This window comes from Salarias fasciatus, chromosome 11 (genome assembly GCF_902148845.1).
Source record: "Salarias fasciatus chromosome 11, fSalaFa1.1, whole genome shotgun sequence".
In the NCBI taxonomy this organism is placed as follows: Eukaryota; Metazoa; Chordata; class Actinopteri; order Blenniiformes; family Blenniidae; genus Salarias; species Salarias fasciatus.
Window position 1 is genome coordinate 19,849,888 of NC_043755.1, and position 4,529 is coordinate 19,854,416.

The 4,529-nt window shown below is 42.5% G+C and overlaps 1 protein-coding gene across 1 annotated transcript; it reads right to left on the reverse strand.

The window, feature by feature from the left end:
* Positions 1–3,029: 3,029 nt before the first annotated feature.
* Positions 3,030–3,571, reverse strand: LOC115396510 (hepcidin-like). Its single transcript, XM_030102401.1, has 3 exons — positions 3,434–3,571; positions 3,270–3,344; positions 3,030–3,125 (listed from the first exon to the last, which is right to left on the reverse strand). The coding sequence occupies exons 1-3, from the start codon at positions 3,518–3,520 to the stop codon at positions 3,030–3,032; spliced, it is 258 nt and encodes an 85-aa protein (XP_029958261.1). The 5' UTR covers positions 3,521–3,571.
* Positions 3,572–4,529: the final 958 nt, after the last annotated feature.

Genomic DNA, 4,529 nt, shown 5'->3' on the forward strand with positions numbered 1-4,529 from the left:
GCTTACAACCCACGGCTAACCAATGCTAGCCATGCCGCCACAGCGAGGATCGTGAGGAGCGCATGAATAGTACACTGTCCAGGAGGGGAAATGGCTGCCCAACAGCCCCCGCCTCCATCAGCCCCCATAGTAGTGCCACCGACCAGAGATGGGGGGGGGGGGGTTGCAACGCAAATCACCGGCAAGCAGCTCAGAGAGCCATCCTCAGGCGGAGTGCCCAGCGGCCTCCTGCTCTGTCCGCTGCCCTCACAGTGCCACCCGCCACACAACAGGGCGACACAACGGCAATGCGATAAGCCGGGGGAGGGTGGTGTACACCTCCCACACAGTGGACGTCCTACTATCAAGCCCCTGAAAGCCAGCCCGGGGCGTGCTGGAGAGAGGGACAGCCGCCCAGTGGCACCCTCGTTGCTGTGCCATCGGAGTAGAACCAGGCCAGAAGAACAGCAGCATAGAAAAGCCGAGGCACAGACAACCCTCAATCACCGGCCAGAAAGCCAGCCGAGGCACATCCAGGAGAGGGACGGCTCCCCTCGGCAGCCCCCTCTTCCATCAGTCACCACCAATCCCACCGCCAGGGGTGGGGGAGGGGGTACACACAGCAGCCAGAAGTAAGAGGACAATAGTGATGCAGTAAGCTGAAGGAAGGGGGCACACCCCACCTGCACAGCGAAGGCCCCGTCCAGGAGAGGGAACGGCTGCCCGGCAGCATCCTCCTTCAACAGCCTCTACAGTGGAACCACCCAACAGAAGGCTGCTGCGTTGTCCTTGTTCCTTGCAAAAGTCTTTTTCCAATCACTGCTATGGGTTCCAACAGGTGGGAAAATCCCAAGGAAAGGGGCCTTTCACATTTTCATCACAGCTTTCAAACATGAACTCAAAATTAGGTATTATTTTGATGTTGAAATTTACGACTCTTGAATGAAATATATATTTGCTTTCCAGTGATCAGTACTTCCAAAGATGGGTTATTTACAATAACGATCAATACAACTACCCACTCCTGTATTTTTGAAGATGCTTTATCCACATGAGAGCAGTGGGATGCTGGAGAGACTCCCAGCTGAAGCAGGATGCATCCTGGACAGGTGACCAGTCCGTCTCAGGACAGTGAGGATGAAACTCCACAATGTCAAAAAACATTTAATGAGAGAAAGAGAACATTAAGCAAAGTTATGATCCACAGAAAATATTCATGACCATCAGTTCCTGTTACAAGTCTTACGGACGATTGAAGCTTTTTTCTTAACATGCTGTGGTGTAACAAAGTAATTTGACTTTTAAAAACTGTTATTTAAAATCAAAAATATTTGAGGCTGCATGCTCATGCCAGCTTGGTTACCATTGCAGCGACCTCCAACATGTCTGGTGCAATAAAAACACAAAATAACTACCACACCATGTACTTATGAACTCTTCTCACGGCACACATTTTACTTTATCTGCAGCACATTTCCAAATGTTCACTCTGTTTATTTGAGGTCATTAATTTGTAACCCAAACCCTAGATTTGAAACCCAAATAGAAGAACACACATCATGGCGTCTTCAGTCTCGTTGCATTGTGACTGCAGTGAGAGCTGCAGTTCTTTCTTCAAAATACAGTTTTTTCCAATATTTAACAGTGAAATTTAAGAAAGATTTAGGTATATTTAAGGGTTAAAATTGGTGAGGAAAACACTCATTTGGATTGAGTTTACAAATGAAAATGATATACAGAGGTGGAATTTAGATTTTACCACATATGACGCCCCTGCTGGTGATAATATGAAGCCACAGCTTACAGGACTGTAGAGTTCAAGAGCTTTGTTTCACAGTTCAAAGGTTAATTTCTCTGAGCAGGAGTAAATTAAAACTTCCAGACTGGCATAATCTTACTCCCTTGATTAAAAGTTCATTCCAATGATTTTAATTTTCCCTCCTTGGACCCAGCATTGTGTCAGGTGTGGATTTCAGAGAGATGCCTGAGGCTCAACAGGGCAAAATGAAATTAAAATAACGTTGTTAAACATGGAGGGCAAATTCTTAAATGACAACTTTGCTTTTACTGGGACCCTGATTCTTTATCCTTCAACCGCAAGTAACACATCACGGAGCTGCTCTGATATTTGACTGGGACTGACAGACTCCACAGCCAATCAGAGGAGAGTTGTCGAAGTCCTTGATGCATCAACTTCCTTCCTGTTTGTTGCGTCTGTAGCAACCACCAGATCAACATCGTGAAATGTAAGTCAAAATGAAGAATCAACGGCTCGTATACATCAACTGAGTGGATAATATTAAAATAAATTCTGCATTTCTCACCAGGAATGTTGTCAAATTAAGCTTAAGCCACAGGCTATCTTTAAATATGGCCTTTTCCAACAAAAGTAGAGGGAATATCTGCTGTCTTTTTTGGTCAGTGACCACAGCTCTTCTCCTCTGCTTGGCTGTGGAGTCTGTGGATCCCAGTGAAGCACCGCCTTTTTCTCATTGACTGAATGTACAGATGGTTGATCAACAAATATGTCAAAGCAGCTCTGCAATGTGTGACTTATAACTGAAGGAAAAATAATCTGTGACTCTTCGGAAATAACTTCACATTGATACAAGAGAACAAATCTGTTTTTCACCAAATTTACTGAAATAATAGTAGAAACAAGTGAACATGTAAGTTTTGTAATCTCTGACTTGTAAAATGGGACTTGTACACCTGTATTCAGGATTTATGAATGTGTAAGTTTAGTGTTATACTTGTGAAGTGAAAAAAAGTACACAACTCATGATACACAGCTGCAACTTTTGCTTTTACAAGTGCTCAAACCTTTCTCACTAAAACACTAAAAACACCTCCTCATTGATGGATTCATTATTTAGGAATGACGACGTGTATAAAATATCATGGAATGTGAAAAAAGTTTTAGGTAAAAGTTTTAGGTAAAATAAAACACAAACTTTGATGTTGGGCTGCTCACATTTATTTCAGTTAAATTTCACTTCACAGTGGAAGTAATCACAGGAGATAGTCAATATTTTTTGCAGCATGAATCCTTAGAATCTACAGCAAATTCCACAGGCACTCATTCCGCAGCAGTTACAACAGAAACGACAGTCGGTTCCACGTTTCTGCCTCACGTTGTGCAGCGTCTGTGTGAACAGATATTAGCAGGATCATCTTATGGATGAAAATTACTCATATCACTTCACTGCGGGAAATATCAGGGTACAGACTGACATGGGGTTGAATCAGGTCGGGTTATGGGGTCAGACTCATTTATTTAAGTTCCTCACCTTCCATGAGTCCACTGCCGTCTCCTCAGCTGCAGCTTGAACCTCACTGCTGACTGGCTCCACCAGCTCTTGTTCCTATCAATCAAATGTTTATTATATCAAACACATTACACTTTTTAGACATTCAGTTATTATTCAGAACTGCGCTCAGATCAAGTTCCTACCTCTGTGAGTTGGACAGTAGAGGTTTGCTGAACACAAATAACTGTGAGCACGACTGCCACTGCAACTGCAACCCTGAATGTCTTCATCCTGAAGCCAGTGGAGTTCTCCTGATGGCGATCGCTGGTCTCAGTTCTTTGGAGTTCTCCTGTCAGATGCTGCAGTGAGCAGAAGCTGCTGGTATTTATACTCACTCTGAGCCACTCTTGCTTCATCTGTCATTGTACCTGATTATGGGAATATCTGTGCAATTCTATTTGCTGATGTGCTCTGGGTTCCAGCTGGGAAATTCCCAGGGAAAGGGAAAATTCAACATGTGATTTCACTGATCAGTTCTTCCCAGAAATAAATACTGCCAATGACTGGCAATGATTACACACATTCAATAACACCCATCATACTTCGACCTCGCTATATCTCTTATTATTATCACTTTCCACAATATTACAGAGTTCTTTAAAAAAATGATTAAGAAAATAATAACGACGAATTCATGAAAGACAATTAAAAAGGAAAGACCATCATTTCTGAAATATCTCAACCAGCACATTTGACCCCATGGACGGGGGATTTCCTGAAGATTGCTCAACTTTCACAGATTTTCCATGAATGTGGACTTTCATTTGACCTGAAGTTACTGCCTTATTGACATTAAATGAATTAAATGAAGTTTCTTTGTCTTTATTGTAGAAGTTAAACACACTCATTTGCTGTACAGCTCAATTATTCCATAAAAATAATTGAATTTTCATCTTTTGAGATAAGCAATGAATACACACTGAAAGACATGCAGAACAGCACCTTTAAATTGAACAAACACTGATTGGAACTGCAGAAAGTCTGTATCCTCACAGTTCATAGTAACTGATGTGCATAACAATGCGATTGTGAGTCCTCCATCCATTTAGTGGACTGCCAGTCGCTTCTTCATGCACGGTAAAAATCCCACCACGTCCACTTTAGTCCCACACACAACACTGGTGTAGATACCATAACGCAGTATGTTCATTTTAACAGCTGTAAAACATGTCTTGTTCTGTTCCAGAGTTCTAATTTGTAGTGTGAAAGTGTTTTTCCTGAATTAATGAACAACTGCCA

Bases quoted from the DNA above. Each gene is read 5' to 3' on its own strand.
- LOC115396510 (XM_030102401.1), bottom strand. From the start codon at position 3,520: ATGAAGACATTCAGGGTTGCAGTTGCAGTGGCAGTCGTGCTCACAGTT. The intron at 3,345-3,433 runs GTAGGAACTTGA...TTTGATTGATAG, and splicing joins CTACTGTCCAACTCACAGAG to GAACAAGAGCTGGTGGAGCC. The intron at 3,126-3,269 runs GTGAGGAACTTA...CTGTTCACACAG, and splicing joins CGGCAGTGGACTCATGGAAG to ACGCTGCACAACGTGAGGCA.